The sequence below is a fragment of the Cyprinodon variegatus genome, unplaced genomic scaffold, assembly GCF_000732505.1.
Source record: "Cyprinodon variegatus isolate N-32 unplaced genomic scaffold, C_variegatus-1.0 Scaffold1250, whole genome shotgun sequence".
NCBI classification, from domain to species: domain Eukaryota; kingdom Metazoa; phylum Chordata; class Actinopteri; order Cyprinodontiformes; family Cyprinodontidae; genus Cyprinodon; species Cyprinodon variegatus.
Genome location: NW_015151703.1, coordinates 113,014 through 132,607, shown reverse-complemented (window position 1 = coordinate 132,607; position 19,594 = coordinate 113,014). Strand labels below are relative to the sequence as shown.

The following is a 19,594-nucleotide window of genomic DNA, read 5'->3' as shown; positions in this document are numbered from 1 at the left end:
TCCACTGTCTCTATGATCACATTTAAATTACCAACGAGCCCAGCTACCAATATCCTCTTCTTATCTTACCTAATTTCCTCTTCAGTCGCCTTCTCACACGCATGTTGAGTCATCGTTAAGCTTTCCTAACAAGAATTAATAAAAGGCTTTGGTCCTTTTTTTCTTCCATCCTTCACAGAAGCTGCCTTAATCCTAAAACCCACGAGTCTTTTGTTTGTTATGCATTCTGACACATGTATGCGTGGTCTAATTTCTGTCTAAAGCGATGGTAATTGGATTAATCGATAAACTAACGGTCTCGTTGTAACATAAAAATCATCCTATGAATCGATTGCTTTTCTTCATCCATCTTTTTTTCTGCAGATAACATAGATGTAGCAGGACGGATCATACAGTATCTGGCCGGGGCCAACGTGTCCCACCAGTTCCCCATCTCAGAAGCCATGCTCACCTACAAACAGAAGAGGTAAACTTGCATCAGCTGTGTTATTTCCAGCGTTAATCATACGGCACCTCTATGCATGTGGAAATATCTGTGTTTATATCTGTGCTTTTTTTCGTGCAACCTATAGATATTCATTTCTAATTTTTATCCTGACCATCATTGCAATTTAAGCTGTTCAAGTATATTTATCCACTTTATTGCATGAATTTCTTAGCATTCATACATTAAACAATAATTTTTTTGTGATGATAATGATGGGATCAGCCTAACATCTGGTTTCTGAAATCAACAACCTAATAAACCAAAAACTGTGCTTTTTGTTTTTTCTTTTTAATTCACTGTAGAAGAATATTTACATTTTATTTTAATACTTAACGTAGTCTAATGTGAAAACAGATTTAGTGGAATCTGCGTGCAGATTTGACCCAACCCTTCCCCTCTTAGTGAGCCCAGCCTCCTATTAGTCAGAAGGTACTAAAAACATCAGTTTTTAACTGTTGCATTCCTTCTCCTCCCCCTCCCCCCCTCTTTGATTTGCTTTCAAGGAAACGAAGTCTGTATTTTGATTTTTATATCAGGTATCTAACTCAGCTCTTTTTGTTTGACCTTTTTAATTCCCTCTCCTCCATCTGGCCAGAGCTCCTCGCCGTGTGTCTTCACATTTCCCTTTTCACGTTTGGTGATCTGTCTAACTTCACTTTGTCCTGAACCGTCTCTCTGTTTTGCTGTGACTTTGATTCCTACTCCGCCTTTTGTGTTGTTGCTGTGAAGTTTTGCCTAACAACCTGGAAAACAAGCTTTTACGAATAAAGTTAGTGTCCTAAAGCGCAGCAAACCGTGAAAAGTATAAGAATTATAAGGATTTATTGAACCCAGTTCTGTTTGTAACTTCTGAGATTATCCTTTGTTCACCAAGAATCAGAGTGGAAACCATTTATAGGTAGAAGAGTCAAGTCTATCAAGTAAATAATTTTATTCATTAATCATATTGTAAAAAAAAAAACATTTCTTCTTTGTTTGTATTGAAACAGCTTAAGTTTCACAAAATAAGAACTATTTTAGGATGATTTCACTTCTGGGTTGGAGACATCAGATCAGAGCTGAACGTCCAATCAGACGCAAGCTTGGGTCTGTGTTGAGATGAGATATATTATTTCTTTTTTCTTTGGTTGTCATAGAAACTATTCAATCTCCACATCATGTAGGTGATATTATAGAGCCGTTATTCCAGTAATTACAATGATTTTACACTTACAGCTAATGAAAACATCACATTTAGATGAGAATATTACATCACAGCAATTTCAAAAGATCTTCATCACAGAAATGTGGGCTTAACAAAAAAAGCCTCAGTTAAAAAAAAATAAAAATAAACAAACTTATAGGTAGAAAAACAGATCAGCACCTAAAAAATATGTTAAAAATTTCAAGATATAAAAACAAAAGTATCAAACTTGAACTAACATCTTTTTTTATGGATATAATTGAATAAATCAAATATTTTGTCCATAAAATAGACTTTTAGATGGAAGTGAAAATGCAGAAAACATGGTTGAATAAGTTATGTTGATGTTTTTCAATGAATGCAAAACACTAAAACTGCTGCTTCTATGTGGTTTATCTTTCAGAGGTGGGTTTATTTGAATAGATGTCCAAATAAGGAATAACGGTGAACCCTAAGTCAGGCTAAGTCATGCTCATGTGATTAAAGACGGTGGATGAGCTGTTTTAAGTCAAATTGCTGGTTCTGATAGGATGGTGAAAAGTCCTGATGAGTAGGAGTGGAGTAAAGGAGAGGTGTTTAGTTGGACTCCAAAGTCGCCCATACAGTCAAGTTAAGCAACTGTGTGCAGACAGAAGAACTCACAATAGGCCCTGAGTCTCCACTTGCACAATCAAAGAGTCTAACATTAATATCTCCTTTAGAGGTCCAGTTGGTGTGTTTCCAGAGTGAAGTTTGACCATCTATATAGGACATCCATAATTACTGATATCTGCGGTAAAAATGTGGGGAAACTGAATTTAACTGTTATTACGACGACATAATCTGACACTGAACATCTTAGAAAAATTAAGCTTAAGAGAGATTTTTTTTTTCAAAATGGTTGATGTCTCACATGTTGGCTTCTGTCTTATTTATACCGTGCATTCTCAAGTAGGGGTGTGCAAAATAATCGTCACGATGATGCATCGTGATTCTAATTTTCGTGATCTACTGCATCGATTCTTGACGCCAAGTATCGATTATTAATTTTAAAAAATGAATAAATAAAATTGCATGAATGGTTGGCGAGCCAAAAACAAGTGTAATACAGCTTCCAGTCCAGTAGATGTCGCTGCGGATGTGTTGACGCACGCTGCCTTGTGTCACAAGCATTTCCGGCCGTGAGATACTGCGCCGAGTCATTCAAAAACAAAACATAGAGGAGAAAATATTGCAATGCATCCCAATAATTCATTTATCGTGATGCATCATGATAGAATCGCATCGTGGCCTGTGAATCGTGATTCAAATCGAATCGTGACTTCTTTGGCAATACCCACCCCTATTCTCAAGTTGATCAAAGACAGAGTTAATCCCCTCTTTCCCTTTAAGATGTTGATCTTGATCTATCAGGTTTTGGAAGATTACCACAACATGCTAATATTTTCAGTCAGAACAATACATAAAAAAGTTTTTGAAAAACTTGTTCTGGCTGTGAAAGTCAATAATCAGAGTTGCAGCAGAGTCAGACTGCAAGACATGAGGAGATTCCCATCACTGTTTGCATTTGGTTTTTTGGGTCCTTCTTTGCAAAGGGTCCATTAGGTTTTTTGTTGCCCATAAAATAATATAGTGCATCACTGTGCTTAAACCCTTTAATGAAGCAGATTTGGTTCTTTTAATGTGTCTTTTGAAGCCATGAAGCTCCTTTGCAAAGGTTTTCCATCTCTTCCTTTGGAGAAACCAGCTAGTTTAGGAGTTGTACTCTTACCTCTGAGTATTTCTTTGTTACCTAAGTTCCTGTTTTCTTAACAAGATACTTCATGTCTTTCTATCTCTGCAGAGGCATGTGTCTTTAGATATTTTTGCTTTAACGCATTGCTTAAGAATGCACAAAGACTCTTGAAAAGGTTTCGATCCAGCATGAAATGCTCTCTCTAGTTCTGGTTGTAAGGAGCGGTCCTCACATTCATTTCATCGTAAGGTGACATCCCCTCCCAACAATATCCCATATTCCACCTGAGTCATTTCTGCTGCGAAGGGACATGGTGAAAGCCATTCCTAAGCCATCTCTCCTCCAGGAACGTTGAGTGTTCATCTGCACTTCTCGGCTGCTGCGATGTTGAGACAATTTCCCCCCCCATCCTGACTGAGTTTTTTACTCTTTCCCTTCTCACAGCCCAGATGAAGATTCCTGTCAGAAGTTCGTGCCATTTATTGGGGTAAGGATTCACGGTTCTATTCCTGAAGTGTTATGTTTGAGACGTTTCTGCTGTGATTCACACTGAATCTCTGCTTTCGCAGGTTGTGAAAGTTGGAATAGTGGAGCAAAGTCTTTCCACCTCAAGTAGGAAACTTTTTTTTATCTCATATCATATTTTTTTATTTGATGCATTCAATAATTTTGTATGCTACAGTGCCTTGCAAAGCTGCTAATTCCTGCTCACTATTTTGTTTTTATTTTGTGACTTTACAGCAGCAAACTTAAGTGTGTTTTATTTATTTATTTATTTAATTTTTGATGAACCAACATAAAAGAGTTTATAATTTTAAGATGGAAGGAAATAATATCTGGTTTTCCAACTGTTTTACAAACAGATATTAAAAAAATGTGTCATGAGTTTTCATCCAACTCCCTGTACTATGATGCCCTAAAATAAACCGACAGTAGAAGCCTGATTCTGAAACAATTAATTGATGTTTATTTCCATCTCAGCATCTATTCAGCTGCTCAGGTTTGTTAGCAAACATTAGTGAACAAACAGGCCAAGTTGCACAGAAGGATTAGGTTAGAAATGCTCCAAGATTTTATCTTTCTTATTCACAATTAGAACATCCCAGCCACTAAGAGCCATCAGTTTATTAGACTTGGACAGATTTTATTGTCATCGATGCATCCAGCTTACAATAGTAAAATGAATGTTGCCATTTATAAAGTGCAGCAATGATAAAGATTGTAGACAGTGTAGGAGAAAAGGAAACCAATTTAAAGTCATAGTGCAAAATGCATTTTCACTTTTCCTTTAAAGAGATTATAAAAAAGTGTGATGCAGAGTCTAGATTAGAGTTTCAACACTTCAACAGTCTGATGGCAGCAGGGAAAAAGCTGTTGCAGAACCTGCTGGACCTGCAACGATTGCTGTAAAACCTCTGTCCAGAGGGCAGCATGGAGAAAAGCCTCCCCACATCCTGATGTGGCTTTTCATTCTTCCCACTGCCTCAGAAACACTTTTTTTTTCCATGAGAGGTGGCAGCATCATGATGTGGGGTGGCTTTTCTTTAATAAGTGCAGAAAATTGAATTGGATCTCATGGGAAGATGATTTGAGCTATAAGTGCAGCAAGTATGCGACTAAAAAAGAGCTGGGACTCTGTTGGAGGTTCAGCTTTTAGCTGAAAAATGTCAATAAAAACACAAAAGCAACTAAAAGGGTTTAGATTAATAACTTTACAAACTGAGGTTTAAACCTTAGTTAACAGTGGTTCTAAAAAATATAGGAAATGAATCCCCCACTACTCTGTGATTAGCATTTAGACGTCCATCAAACCTATAGAGATTGGTTTTGTATTGTGACAAAGTGTTGAGTGTTTCAGCTTCATTAATACTGATTCACTTCACTGATCAGAACATGAAGTGTGGAAATTTGTTTCTTTGTTTCAGTGGACTCTGATGATGCAATGGGAGGCAACACGAGCATCCTGGCCTCCCCTCCACCCCCATCGGCTGGAACGTATGGGAAGGAGATTGGAAGCACCCCCCCGCAGTCTCCCTCTGTGTCCACCGCCCTGTCAGGAGCTGGGTACTAAACATTACCTCATGCCTGTGGTATTTTTACACCCTGGTGGGTTTTTTAAAAATCCTTTTTGATCTCCGTCCATCCTCCGCTGCAGCTCTCCGTGTTCGGGCAGCGAGGTGATGGGGCTCCAGGTGGATTACTGGACGTGGCAAGGCTCAGAGAAGAAGAAAGAGGGCGAGAAGAGGGACGTGGGGTTGAAGAACACCCTGAAGTGTAACTTCCGGTCGCTCCAAGTCAGCCGGCTGCCCTGCGGAGGGGAACTCACTCCCCCGCCCAGTATGGCCATGACCGTGGTCACCAAGGAGAAGAACAAGAAAGGTACGCTCCACCAGCAGCACAAAATTTAACTTTTTAAAATAAACTTTATTCCAAACTTCACACAAAATTAAACTTTTATATAACTATTCCTGCAATCTATGGTGTTAAAGGGACAGTTACAGTCTTAGAGAGGGTTGAGTTTATCTTAAATGCATCTTACTAAAAAAGATTTGAGCTTAGAGGAAAAGTTTATCCTGATAAAACAGCCTGTGGATATCCATCCATCAGTCTATCATCCCTCTGTTTTAAACACTAGATCCATTTCTTCTGCATTTTTGCATGTTTGAATTAAAAGCCAGACTCCTTAGAGATATCTGCTTTAAATCCTCTGAGGGACTAAGACCTATCTATATATGTAACCAGGAGAAGACTATAAGCATTTGAACACGCTTTACATTGCAAATAAAAATCTAAATTAAATTTTCTTAAATTAAGTGCATTTTTTCTTGAATTGAGCAGGTGAGGGCTTTGCCAATGAAATAAGACAATTTAAAATAAGAAGAAATCACCCCATGTCTCTTATTTTAAGTGTGTAATATCTAATTATCTTATTTGCATTGGCAGATCACCTTATTACCAAATCAAATTAAGGGTGAAAACAGTAAATTTAAGACATTTTCTACTCAGTTTTACATCCTTTCTGCAATGCAACATTTATAATTTATAATAATAATGGAACTTTATTGATCTCACACTGGAGAAATTCACCTCTGCATTTAACCCATCCCCTCGGGGAGCAGTGGGCTGCCATTGTGTGGCGCCCAGGGAGCAGTGTGAGGTTAAGGGTCTTGCTGAGAGACCCAGAATGCAGGCTGTGGGGATCGTACCAGATACTTGCAACCTGCTCTAATCACTAGGCCAACACTCCTTCTTCTGATGTCTACTAACTTTCCTGCTGCAGTCTTTTTTTGAGAGCTATAGGAAAACATGTTCTGACGTCACATTTCTCATCTTCTCAGTGATTTTTCTCAGCAAGAAGCCCAAGGAGAAAGAGCTGGACTCTAAGAGCCAAGTGATTGACGGTATCAGCAGGTTGATCTGCACAGCGAAACACCAACACACCATGCTGAGAGGTAGGAATGAGGCTGCACTGCCATCTGCTGGTCATTTTAAGCAACAAAGTCTTTTGCATTAGCCTCACAACTATTTGGTCGTTTTAGTCAACATCGATGGGGTGGAGTGGAACGACGTGAAGTTTTTCCAGCTCGCCGCCCAGTGGCCGACGCATGTCAAGCACTTCCCGGTGGGAATCTTTGGTTACACAAAGCCGGTGTGACCCCGCCAGGCCACCGTCCGGTCAAACACCAGACTCTCAGCTGCACTTGTCTTACCCAGAGGCCACAGAGAATTACACACAGAGCCAACAGGCCCGTTGGAAGGAAAAGTAAAGGCTTTCCTGTGGAAATCTTACTGACTTACAACCACATGTTCAGTATATAAAAAAAAAAAAATCTTGTCATCCGTTTGATGTTTTTGATGTTGTTGGGTGTTGCTGTTTTTATTTTCTTCTTTTTTTAAAACACTACAAAAAGAACAATTTTGTAAGATTTTGTGGATATTTTGAGGTTTTTTCGACAAATTGCCACATTTCAGTAACGGCAGCTGTGTTTGCACTTTGATTTTTGTTTAACATTCTATTATTTCTGTGAAATCCGACATTTATTGTTACTCTTTAGGCAAAGGAGGAGTGTGGTGATGTGCAGTGGCGTGCGTGAGACTGTTACAGGCCGTGTTTTGTGTTTGTTGTTGAAAGTTGGAATTTTGCTGTGAATCTCGATGGAATTCTTCTCTTCTTACTCGTCCCTTTACTTTTATGGAAAACTTTTAGTAGGAAGGAGCGCAAAGTTCTTGTTGCCTTGTTGCTTTGAAGCACACTAAAGCAAATCAAGAGGGAAAAAAAAGAGACATTGGAAGGTAGCTATGATGAATGTAGCTATTATATTTCTAACCTGCCGGCGTCGGTTCATCGTACTGAGAATTGATGTTTCTGCGCTGGCGTACTTTTAGACATTACAGTAAAAACCACTTAGAAGGAGGCTTTTTAACTCTTCTCTTAGCTAAACGCCAAATTTAGTTGGATCCGATCGCCTCATTTCAGGATGTAATAGATTCCATGTAGTAATAATCACCCTGCGTTTGACTAGATGCACCGATTTAACCTGCAGTTATTTAGCCAACGCTGGACCGTGCAGTGATGTGCCAAAGCTGGTTTTACAGACTGTTCTCCAGAGCTTTTTTCTTCAGCCAAACCAGATGGTGTGATATTCAAAGCTGATACTGTGCATTCAATGCGTCTGTGGTCCCTGTGGAGATCAGTATTAATGTTACTGAGTTTCTAATTTAGACTAACATAAGTGTTAACAGTCCATATTTGGTCAAATGTCAACATAGGTGAGTGCATGTCCTCACCATGCAGTTAATAGTTTTTTTTGGGGGGTAGAGCTCAGCTGCGGCTGATTGGGGAAATGCTGCGAGGATCGAGGGTTTGGTTTGCAGTGAGAGAGATTTACACAGTGCCAACGTTTCACGCTCCTAGAACTTTTTCACATTTCATTACGTTACAGTTTTAAACTTCACCGTATTTTACTGGAAGTTGTCCAGGATTGCTCTGCGTTTAGCCCTCCATTTATCCTCTTCTTTAAAGATGTGCATCCCAGAGCATAATGCTGCCACCACCTAGTCTGTCCAGTTTTAAGAATTTTTTTAGATGCTGATTTCTATCTTGAGTTATTTAGCTAGCCATTCAGGAAAATGCTTCCATCAAATCTTTTAAACCTGCCTCGTCTTTGATAAAGAAAAGCATCCATAAAGTACAATGCAGCCACCACCGTGTGCAACAGTTGGTACGGTGCGTTTAGTTTTTAGCCACACATAGGGCATTCTATCCAGGCCATTAAGTTTATTTTGAGCCTCCTTCTACATGATTAATTTTCCCCCTGCGGCAGATTCTGTTTGCACTCCTACATAAAGAGGACATTTCTGGAGCAGATTTTAGCTCCTCCAATAATTGTTAAAGAAGGGTTATTTTTGTAATCCTTTATAACAGAGTTTAACAAATGTTTAAAATATGAAGTAAATTACTTTGTGGTTTGTGGCTGTAACGTGGCAAAATGTGAAAAGGCTGTAAAGCACTGTAAATTAGAGTGAGCTGACTGTAGGTTGGAGCGCTGCGCAGGAGATCAGTTGCTTTTTAAGATTTCTCTTTACAGAATGGAGTTGTGCCAGTTATGAGTCCGCTGCCTGTGTGTCTGCATTGGTGTGCTACTACGTCCGATGGTACTCCCTAAATAGTGTTACGTGAAACTTTTGCAATAGGAAAACCTTTTTTTTTTGGACAAAGGGCCTTCTGTTTGAGTTTGCTTTTTATAAAGACTAAAGCTTTGATAGACTGGCTTTTTTTTTTTTTATTACTGTATATAAATATTTACAAGATATACTATTGTGAGCTACAAACCACCCCCTAACCTTCCACTAAAGTTAAAGCACAAATTGTAATTTTTTTTTTTTCTTGACATGAATGCCAAATATATTTCCAGAGCTCCTAACTATGAAGTCGACAATGCAAACACTGTTGGGTGTTACGCTGCGTTCCGTTCACTCAGTAATGGGAAGCTGGACTTTTCTTTGAGCTGATGGCGTTCAAGTTTCCCCGCTTTGTGAGCTCCAATACTCATTTTTATGTCAATGCTACAACAAAAAATTGTGTTCTATGCTGTTCTTAGTGCAAATAAAGAATCTAAGGAAAATATAAACTCCTATAAATGAAAGTAGCAGCCATTTTGAACCCATAAGACGAATTGAAATGTCCTATGAGGTGGTCAGAAATTCTGAGTAAACACGGAACGCAGCGTTATTTCGCATACATTTCCCTCACTTTGTGATGCACTTTCATGTGGTTTTATACGCATAGTAACTCTAATTGGGACACACTTTAGCTTAAGTCTGAAGTGTTTCAGAAGTTATATTTGAAAAGGAAACCACTACCTATATGTATAGTCAATAGAAGTTTTTTTTTTTATATATATAGGGATTATATGTTGATGGGCTTTAGTTCCCTGATGTTTTGCCACTTAATTTCAACACGGCATCTGTGTGTCTCTCCCTGTAACCTGCTTTTTAAATGAGTCAGTATTGTCTCTTGGTCAGGAAACCAGCTACTTCCTCGCAGGCTGAAGCCCCTTATACTTATAAGCAAATTATCTTATTTCAGTGTATTTAACCTCATTTTTTTCTCCCCTAATTCTAGAGGTAGCATTTGGGTGTTTTACAAGGCTGGATCAATGAGCAGGCATGCTCACTTTGTTACCATAACTTGGCAAAAGAAACTTAAACCTTCAGTATTATGCTAAAAAAATACAGGTCAGAATCCAGTTCAGCCATGCCATCTCATTGCTCCTGTTACTTGAACTGCCACCCAGTGTCTTTGCACAGACCCTACTATAGATGACATGACAGTATTTTTAAATTTGCCACTAAAAATATGGGTTACTTTGCATGTTTTATTAGAGATGTAAATATGTTTTGGATTTTTATATATATTTTTTTTCTTTTCATGCTCTCACAGGCAGTTGTGTTTAATAAAGTTTTTAATCTTCCGTACAGCAGCTTGTCTTTATTTGTTCTTCAGTCCAAACATAAATGGAGCCAATGTTAGTTAGCAGAGATGGAGGGCAGGTTGATGTAGCTCTTCATCGGAGGCAGCGGTTTGATCTTCCGCCCCGCCCAGCCTCCTTTCCTCTTCCACAAACCGCTGGATGGACGGATACCGAGCCAACGATTGCGGCCGGCTTTGCCGATGATGCGTTTGTTATGGTCTATGTTTGACACGCGACCGACCGTTACTATGCAGGTTTCCAACACCTGTGTGACACAAAGGGCAACGGTCAGTCCACAGCAGAGAAAAGGCATCCAGAGATTTTCAAAAGGAGAAAAATTCAGACTCGCCTGAACCTGCTGCTTTGAAGGAAGCTGAACGATTGCAGTCCCATTAACTTTACGCAGCAAAACGCCACTTGTTCCTGAAACCCAGGTGGAAAAGTTTAAATGAAACTGATAAGTTTGCATCAATGTTAATATTCTAGGTAGCACTGTCAGACCCTTGCTGTAACCTGTCAGTTACTTTCTAGAACATAATACTTCCCTATTTTAATTAATTCAACCATGGAGTGTTAAAGAAACTGGTGGTCACTTTGAAGTTTTGAGAAATTTCTTAGAACCAGATGGTTACCTTCCCTGGACTTTCATCAAACTTTATGGTTACTTTCTAGAGATTTATGACTATATTCCTGGAATGTAATTAATTCCTTGAACTTCCATGGAAGGTGATTGTTACATTCTCAAAACATTAATCCTGATGTTTACCCCTTCATAGAACTTTGTTACTTTCTAGAACTTCACTGGAACCAAACAGTCACTGTCTGTGTATCTCATAAGACCTCATTGTTACCTTTTATGAACTTAAAGGTGAATTTAACTGATTTTTCTAAAACCAATGCTTACTTTCCAAGAATTTTCATGGATCTTGATTGATACTAGTGATTCCAGCACCCCTGATGCGTCGGTACATGCGTCGAGCCCATAGACAAAACACTATAGGTGTGCATGTTGTTTCCAAAAAGTCGTGACCGATACAGGAGTTGTTTCTAACTGACTGACTCACTAAACTGTGTTTAAAAATGTATCTGTCAACATGATGCATCTACTAAAAAAAAAAAAAAGTCATATTTTGTGGTTAATCATTAAAATTATCAAGAATTTTGGAGCAGCCTAAAAAACTTACCTGAATTAAAGTTAATTTTAAATTGAGTCTAAGTGTATTTAATGTTTTTACTGTATTTAACGGTTTTAAAAATATGATTTAAAATCCTAGTCCACAAGCATCCTCATTCACATTAATTATTGGCTGCATTTAAAAATATTCTCAATTTAAATATAGATATGAAATAATACAATATAACCTACAATAACTTAAATTATATCATTGTACTAGGTCAGGGGTCGGCAACCCCCGGCTCCCTGGAACTTTTTAAAACCAACCAAAATTTATTATATTTTCCAATGCTCTAAACCAGGCATCCCCAAACCTGTCCTGCAGGTTTTAGAGGTTTCCCTGCTGTAGCACAGCTGATTCTGATGATTGCAGTTGAGCAAAAAGTCTTTTAATCAGCTTTTAATTAAAACCAGCTGTGCTGGAGCAGAGAAACCTCTAAAACCTGCAGGACAGGTCTGAGGATGCCTGCACTAAACATTTGTATAATAAATAAATTTAAATAATTTGAGTCATAGCTATAGAAGGTCAGTGGTCATAACTTGCACCCAGGGTGGCGCAGTGCCAGGCAAACAAAGCTGAACGTGTGTCTCGGACCATGGATCCCAAAGGGGAAAAAAAAGGAAGATAGCTGATGAGAAAAAAGGATTCATAGAATGGACCGAATCATTTGCTTTTATTATTAATGCAGAAGGAGTGCCAGAATTTTTGCTTTTTAATGTGAGGTTGTCAAAAAATAAAAATAAAAATTTGGAAAGGCATTTCTAGGGAAGGCAGGCTAAATATGCAGCCGACCACCCATCTGGGAGTGAGAGAAAAAGTGCGATTGCAGAACTTCTGGATACATTAGAGAAATGCAAAGATAGTTTTAAGACGTGGATTGCATCTCCAAACTCCCCTAATGCTGCTAGTTTTGTTGCAAGGATGGAAAACCCATCCACAGATCAAACAGGTAGTGCTCTGATGTAGGGATGGGAACTTTCTTCCATTTTTTCCCCCAAATCCTAAAAATATAAATCCCACCAAGGAACGCTGGTGACGGAGGATGTCGGATTTTAGGGTTATAGAGCTCTGCTCTGATGGATATTAGTTTCTGCTCGGTTCCTCATGACTCAATCAACTCCTCCCAACAGAAACACGTCCACCATAGAAAGATTCCTTTATCGTGTTTCTATAATTTCATCAATGCAACAGAACCTAAACCGTGAGGTGAAGCTGCATGCAGTGAGAACGTTCACTCCTCGTCCCTCACCTCATGCTGCTATGTGACATTTGCTCCAGGATAAACATTTAATCATGAATGCTTATTATATATTTAAGCCCACATAATCCTTTTCTATAGTGGGCTAATACACTTAGAGCCCGTGTTGCCATACAAGGTTGATATAAGACTTTTATATGAGGCTCCAGACAGATTTATTTTTAGTTTTTTTGGTCAAATATGGCTCTTTGAGTTGCCAACCCCTGTAATAGGTCATCAAATCAATTCAGGTTTAGTCTGTCAAATACCGTAAGCTACCTGCAGTGTCTTTAAATGTCCAGCAGGTGTCACATCAATACAGATTGATAATGTGTTGAAAGGCTTCAAGATGCCTACTTAACCCATCACTAATTGATACATTATGGAAGTTCAGCAAAACTTGACTGGAAATGTTTCTAAAAAGTAACTCATGTTTTCCAGGGATGTCCGGGCTACATTATGGGAACAAACTGAAGTACCTGCAGCACGTATGTACTCCGATCCTTTTCCCGGCTGTATCTCCAGGTTGTTCACTAATGTCCCCACAGGAAGGGCCCCAAGTGGGTAGGCATCCCCCTCATTTGCTGATACTGAAAACAGTTTACAAAATGTCAGAATGACCTCAAATATCCTCAATAAGAACCTGAGAGGCTGGTTTTCATACCTGCCATGCGTCCGATAACAGCAGAGGTTTTAATGATGTCTCCAGCCTGCATGTTCTCTGTTGCAATGATCCATCTTTTCCGGTTGCCTCCTGCCACCAGAGCAATATCAGCTGACCTTTACCCAATAAAAAAAAATAAAAAAAATAGATGTATAGCTTATTTTCTCTTCAGTCAAGTAAAAAATAATTGTGACAAAATCTTACCTGCATGGGTCGTATCGCACCTCCACCACCTTCTCTTCAAATGGACGACCTTCTTTACTGGGTTCGTAGCGTAACCGCTGGAAGTCTACCCACCGGTACTTTTGTTTATGGCCTCCACCAATGCCCCGTGTGCGTATCTTTCCTGGTAATAGCCGTAAAATTTGTTTATATACATTTATAGTCGTCTTTGAAAGGCTTTTAAAAAACAGTGTATTGGAGCTTTTAAAGGAATAGTTAAGGGGAGAGGGGTAAAGCGTCTACTTAAAACTTTCTCCATCCTTTTATCAGTTAGTCTACTTTCAAAATAAAAGCCACTAGCAGCAGAAGACAACTACATCTTTAAACCTGGCTGAAATTTGTGGCTGCCTACACGGGCGATCATAATGGCTTCTTGAAAAAAGGTTTAACAGTCTTAAGATGAAAATATAAACAGAGATGAACTAGGATTGGAGGAGTGAAGGTAAGCCTTTCAAACCCTTTATTTAACACAATAGGGACAGTATCATGCTACGGGCCGGCTTGTGTTAATAAGTAGCAGCTCCAAATTCTTAAACTTCACTTTAAATGTATAACTACTTGGTGGACACAGTCCATTAAAATTAAAACTAGCTTTAGGATAATAAAGAAATCCAACGTTGAGCTTCTGGAATAGCCTCGATCACAGCCCTGTACAAAACCATGAGAAGTTATATAAAGGATTTTTTGTTATTATGTAGACATCCTTATTTACTGTTTCTCTGACTGTTCAAAAGATAAATACAACAAAAGGAAAAAGTTAAGCAATAACAAGGAAATAAGGTGAGGATCATTATCATTCAGTGTTACCTGTATGATCTCTGCCTCCGGTCTTTTTCATCCCCATCGGCTTTATGGTGTACTTGTCCATGTTCTTCCAGAGTGTCCTATTCTGCTCTAGAGAGGCTGTGGTCAGGAAGCCTCTGTACAGGCTGATGGCGCTGGGTACCTGAGCTCCAAGCTTCGGTTGAGCAGCCGCCTAAAAACACACAAAGAGAAAAAAAAAACTCACTCGGTGGCTGTAATGTTACAGGTTGCTGGTTGTTGCAGACAAAGTGTTTACCTGTGAGGAGAGCAGAGCAGGCTGGGAGAGAGTCAGGGAGCGTAGAGTTCGGGTTAAACATTTCAAAGCCATTACAGCTGGAGGGGAAAAAAAGAAGAGAGAATTAAATAGTCCTTAATGAAACAATAGTTCGGTTGGAAACAATAGGAGCAGTGTGCCACATAGATCAATGGATGTAGATGCATATAATAGCTGCAGACCTCCTAACTTCACCTCGCCTTCAAATTAGCTCAAGACCAGTGTGTTGCTGCCCGAAGCAGGCCGCATTGGATGTGATATTTGTTTGCAAACCTATTATAACTCTCCTAATCTAAACCTTGGTGGAGGTAGAATTATGGTATGGGGTTGTCATTCAGGGATTATAGTTTAACTGCCCCTTAAAACCAGTTAAAGAAACCCCTAATGCATCTGAAGTCAAATTCACTTTAGACAATGTAACATGTAGGGAATGTGAGGATAGTATGTACCTCCTAATTGGGTTCCTTCCTTCAGAAAATGGATGCAATTAAGCAAAAAGTGTAACCAGGGCCGTTTCCTCCAACTTTACAAAAGCTTTTCTTTTAAGGGTTGAGAAAATGTTTCCATTAACAACCTATATCTAAAGCAGAAAGGGGCTAAATGATGTACAGCAGCACAGCGAGGCAGATCATTAATGTAAAGCTAGTTCATGTGTTTCTTAAAGTAGGCGTCACATTTAGTAAACACAGAGTATTATTCTCCTTCTACTGCCAAAACTTGATATTTAAACCGGATAAAACTATGACAGCACTCAACGCACGCAAAATTAACATTTTTTGTTTTTCACTATGTGCTATGAACGTTGAATTTTTCTATAAATGGATTAAGATGAACATTACAGAAATTCTGTCTTACCGACACCGATGAGAGCACAGCGCTAAATCCCTCTAACGTCTTTTTATGTTAGGTTTGACCTCATGCAACCCAAATTAATCTAAACATCCAGACTTTGGTTTAGTTTTTAAGTTATTTATCCCGTAGTTCTGCTCGGCGCCCTTCAAAGCGCTGCACGCGACGTCGCGCTTTGATTACGTAGGTAATGGCGTTCAGGTGTTTTTAATCATTATTATCATTTATTTATTTTTTATACACTATCGCACATTTTACTGATCATTATATCATAATATAAATAAATAAATAAATAATACATTTGTTTTTGTCATGCTGTGGTTTGGATAAACGGGGTGCGTTCCTTACCAGTTAGCCGGAGGATGACCCGGACAGAGTTGACGGCAAGGTGGAATGGGCGGAGTTAAAAAATGTTAAATGTCTGTTATAGAATACAAAAGAAACGACATCTCAAAATTTCTGGTTTTTAGTTCAGCAAAATGTTAAAGTTAATGTGATTTAAGGGATTATCTTGTTGCAGAACGAGGCTGTCTTTTTTAAATTTTTCTTTTTTCTTAAATTTTGTATGTTTTCATTGTAATACTGCCTGTTTATTTATTCATTTATCTCTGTTGCCTTGCAATATTTACGTTTATAATATATCTTGTCTTCTCTTTTTTTAATGTAAGAAAAAAAAAACACCAGTATAGTCACTTGGTGGAAATAATAAGGACACAGAAGAAAGCTTACCGGTACATACGATAATAATACTAATAATGATGAGAATTTATATTAAATGATAATAAAATACAATTTAAAAGTTTACAGCAAGGGAGGGAAATACAAACATATGAAGGTTATTTTGTTTCAAAACTATTTGTGCATTGTAAGTGATAGAGAGTTACATTCTAAGTTTTGTATGTGTAGAATTTAAAAAAAATTCACAAGTAGCCTACAAATTTTTTTTTACACCTGTTCAAATTTTAAGTACAAGTACACAAATTCTGTTCTACAAGTTGCACTTCAAAAACCTCTTGCATTCTCAGTTTTGCTTCAAATGACTCAGAATTATTGTTGCAAAATTATTTGTGCATTGTAACTTTGGTGTTTTGTAACTGTAGATTTTTTTGAATCTGACACAATTACAAAAAAAGTTACACCTCTTCCAATTCTTGAGTACAAGTAAATAAACTGTGTTCTGTGAGTTGCACATCAAAAATGTCTTCCATTCAGTTTTGCTACAGTTAATCTAAAACAAATGGTGCAAAACAAATTGTTTATTTTAAGGCTGAAACAACTAACTGGATTAAGCGATTATTGACATAATTGTCAACTAATTTAGAAATAAATTAATTTCTAACTTCAATTTTGAGACTAAAACATGCCTTTAGTTTAAAGAGCTACCCACTCACTTCAGTTATTATAGCCAAATTGTAAAAAAAATTTATTTGTTACACTGAGATCAAAAACCTTAATCCATTCATATGCTTTAGCTAGAAGTTGTCAAAAGCCACAGTATTAACTTCCCTTGGTTTAAATTCTGTCAAAAACGTCTTCAAGTAGCCTTTTTTCATCCACTTAAGAATCAATTAGCTAAATAGTCGTTAGTTGCAGCCCTAGTTTATTGGAGTAGGATAAGGAAGAGATTGTGGAAGACCAAAAAAACTGCTGACTGAAAAAAGCAACCACTGTGAAAAGATCCCACCTTTGGAGCATTTTTTGTTGTTGTTGTTTATAAAAAAAAAAACAAACAAAAAAAAAAAACACACAAAATCTTGTTTATGGAGAAATGCACTCAATTGCTTCTAACATAAAAATAAAACTCGAATACAAAAAATATTAAAATTCTCCAGTTCTTGCAAATGTGTGACCTTTAACTTAAGCAAATTATATACACATTAATCTAAAGTACTCCAGCAACCCCCCAAAAAAGGATGTGAAGTTGTGTAGTCAAAGTCTGGATTTGGTAAATCAGATTGAGAAGCTGTGAAATTACCTTAAACAGGGCGTCTATGCTTGATAAACCTCCAATAAGGTGAAATTAAAATAAGGATGACTAAAGTCAACTTAGAGGAAGATTGACAAAAAAATATGAATAAATTAAATCTAAAAATAGGTTTATATGGTTGTTGTAGTTAAGCACTATATTGGATGATAAATAATTATTTCAGTATTAAGATTATTAGGTTTAGGGGTAATAATTTTGTTTCCAGGTCGATTTATACCTTTTTATTTTTACCTTTTTGTGAAAATAAATAATCATTTGAAACTTGTTGATTGTGTGTACTCAGGTCATCTGTATGTATTACATGATCTAAAACATTTATGAAAGACAAAGGGGCAAAAAACAGAATGAAATCTGCAATGGGGCAGTGTGCTTTTAGATCACTATATTTCTTTCTTGCAAAAAAATAACCATTTTGTTTCTTGTAATATGTTAACATGTTAAGGATGCCTGAAACCTACTGGGACCAAAAGCTGCCCTGTACTTTCAAATGTATCATTACAAAGGAAAATTGCTGAGCTATGTGAGTGTTGCTCAGAACTGAACAACATAGAAGTTTGAGAAATAGATTCACCTTGCAATTAATTGGTTGCACTGATCTAGCTACAGCCAGTGTTCTGTCAGATCAGGATATACCCCATCAGACCAGCACACCCATAATCAATGCGCATGCACAAGACGTTAGATTTGCATACGTGTATGGGTATGTTGAGTGTCAGCATAGCGAAAGACAAGTACCGTAGGTTCATTTATTTATGCATGATGTAATAAACAAAAAAAACTTAGGTAAACAGAATTTTAAGTTAAACTTTAAACACAGTTCTAGTTGAGCTGTCCAGCTTCCACAGCAGATTTTGCATTATTGGAAAATGATTTTCACCCACAGCTTTTCTCCCCATAGCTCTACTGTATTGAGCAATAGAGTAATAATTCATCGTAAATCTATCTTCAAAGAAGAATGGTTCATCAAAGACATTATTTATGTTACAGATTTAATTAATGATAACAGCGATATTTTAAATAATTCAGATTTAAAAAAAATAAATGATGTAAGTTTTTCTCTAACGAGTATAACAAACTGTGTAAATCGATTCCACCGCCGTTAATTCACTTGATCAAAAATTCTAGGTTATACAATAATTACCCACCAATATTGCCCATCTTGTTGATATCTCAATGCAATCTGTTTGAAAAAAAAAAAAAAAAGCAAAAATAAATTCATTAACAGTTTTTTGAAAGCCAGAAAATTTCATGATTATGATAGATTTACTTGGAAGAGATTTATTCCTGTTAGTTCAGAAACAGTCGATAAAGCATTCTCAAAATTTGTTAAATGGCCTATTCTACCTAATCAAAGAAACACGTTTTAAAGTTATAAAGAAAAAATATCCTGTGGCAGGATAAAAAAAGAAAAGAATAGAATTGTAGAGAGGAAATAATCGTAATAATAATAATAGTGAAACTCTTGAACATATGTTTTACCTCTGTCCTCCTACGCATCACTTCTGGAAAGAGATGAATGATTGGATTTCTTTGAAAATCAACGATTTGACTCAATTTTCCCTAAATGATGTCATTCTTTATATGGACCATCTTCCCTTGCCTGTTTCTGATACTAGCAATATCATCCTGCTGTTGGGTAAATATCATATCCACTGTGCTAAATGGAGAAACCTTCCTTTTATTGGTTTATTAATGACTTTAAACCTTTTTTTCTTCTCTTAAAAAGATTTTTTTTTAAATACAAATGCAGCAAAAAAAAAGTGAGTCGTGAATTCTCCCAACATCTGCTATTCTAATTGCATCCAACTTTTTTTGTTTTTCATATTTCTATAGCTCTTTCTATGTTTGAGTTAAACATGTGTTGATATAAATCCCCTGCTATTTGTTTTACTTTGTATTTTTCAATTGTACTTCATTTTCATCTTTTCATGTACACTTTTGCTATCCTCTGACAGAATTTCTTCATGTTAATGTCAATGGCTTAATAAAAAGCATGAATTAAAAAAATTAATATATATATATAT

At 37.3% G+C, this 19,594-nt stretch overlaps 2 protein-coding genes across 5 annotated transcripts in view; one reads left to right on the top strand and one right to left on the bottom strand.

Annotated features, from left to right (window-relative positions):
* LOC107102404 (phosphofurin acidic cluster sorting protein 2-like) overlaps positions 1-10,117 on the top strand; it is a 58,070-nt gene extending 47,953 nt beyond the window's left edge. For 2 of the 4 annotated variants that reach the window (XM_015401709.1, XM_015401707.1), the window contains exons 18-25: positions 364-466; positions 991-1,023; positions 3,829-3,871; positions 3,954-3,996; positions 5,310-5,448; positions 5,540-5,763; positions 6,723-6,836; positions 6,924-10,117. In XM_015401709.1, coding sequence (XP_015257195.1) covers positions 364-466; positions 991-1,023; positions 3,829-3,871; positions 3,954-3,996; positions 5,310-5,448; positions 5,540-5,763; positions 6,723-6,836; positions 6,924-7,039 — 815 coding nt within the window. In that variant the 3' untranslated portion in view covers positions 7,040-10,117. The remainder of the gene's footprint in view (positions 1-363; positions 467-990; positions 1,024-3,828; positions 3,872-3,953; positions 3,997-5,309; positions 5,449-5,539; positions 5,764-6,722; positions 6,837-6,923) is intronic. The other 2 variants (XM_015401710.1, XM_015401708.1) reach the window with 1 other exon arrangement.
* Positions 10,118-10,258: 141 nt separating this feature from the next.
* Positions 10,259-15,762, bottom strand: mrpl2 (mitochondrial ribosomal protein L2). The gene is made up of 8 exons (XM_015401711.1): positions 15,590-15,762; positions 14,717-14,793; positions 14,464-14,632; positions 13,639-13,780; positions 13,435-13,550; positions 13,250-13,360; positions 10,708-10,781; positions 10,259-10,623 (listed from the first exon to the last, which is right to left on the bottom strand). Exons 2-8 carry the CDS (start codon positions 14,786-14,788, stop codon positions 10,414-10,416), a joined length of 894 nt encoding a protein of 297 aa, XP_015257197.1. The 5' UTR covers positions 14,789-14,793; positions 15,590-15,762; the 3' UTR covers positions 10,259-10,413.
* Positions 15,763-19,594: the final 3,832 nt, after the last annotated feature.